General features: G+C 62.9%; 1 protein-coding gene across 1 annotated transcript in view; it reads left to right on the forward strand.

Moving 5' to 3' along the window:
* ZNF687 (zinc finger protein 687) overlaps positions 1-457 on the forward strand; it is a gene marked incomplete at its 3' end in the record, with an annotated part of 7,597 nt that extends 7,140 nt beyond the window's left edge. Inside the window, 1 exon segment of the mRNA XM_010169125.2 lies at positions 265-457. Within this exon segment, the coding sequence (XP_010167427.1) occupies positions 265-457 (193 nt within the window).
* Positions 458-657: the final 200 nt, after the last annotated feature.

Here is a 657-nt window from a genome sequence, read left to right on the forward strand (position 1 = left end):
TGCCGGTACCCACAGCTCCTTCTTCGGGGTTTGGCTGAGAAAAGGGGTTTGGTTTGAGGGGGGTGACTCCGGTTTCCTTCCTGAGGGGAGGATAAAGCTGCAGATGGTTGAAGCACCATGGGGATTGAACAAGTGTCTTGGAAGTAGGAGGGGAAGGAGGTGCTGGGATGGACTCTGGGGTTGTGGATGAGGAACGTGGATGAGCACGTTTGTGGTTGGAGTTGGGGGTCAGGATGCTGGGGCCGGGCTTTCCCGGGGGGCCAGGGCTGGCTCCTCGCTGCGGAGCTTCATCCCCACGCTGCTCTGACCCCGCAGGTACTGCACAGAGGGCAAACGGACCTTCAGCAGCCGCCTCATCCTGGAGAAACACATCCAGGTGCGACACGGGATCAAGGTGACTGACCAGGCAAAGAGCCAGGAGGTCGTTATCGCCCGGATAGGGACCGGCACCATGCAGGTACGAGGTCTCTGTGGCCTCTGGGTGCTCACAAAGGGCTGGGCCCTCACCCAGGCTTTGGGCAGGTTGGAGGCATCACCCTGAGCCCAGATCCTGGTCTGCTCGGGCTTCCAAACGTCCGGCAGCGCCGGGGACCGGCAGCTCCGTCCCACTGTGCGGCCCAGCGCCTGCTGGGTGGGTGGGTGCAGCCCCATCCAGGC

This window comes from Antrostomus carolinensis, unplaced genomic scaffold, assembly GCF_000700745.2.
Source record: "Antrostomus carolinensis isolate BGI_N321 unplaced genomic scaffold, ASM70074v2 scaffold33865, whole genome shotgun sequence".
Lineage (NCBI taxonomy): Eukaryota > Metazoa > Chordata > Aves > Caprimulgiformes > Caprimulgidae > Antrostomus > Antrostomus carolinensis.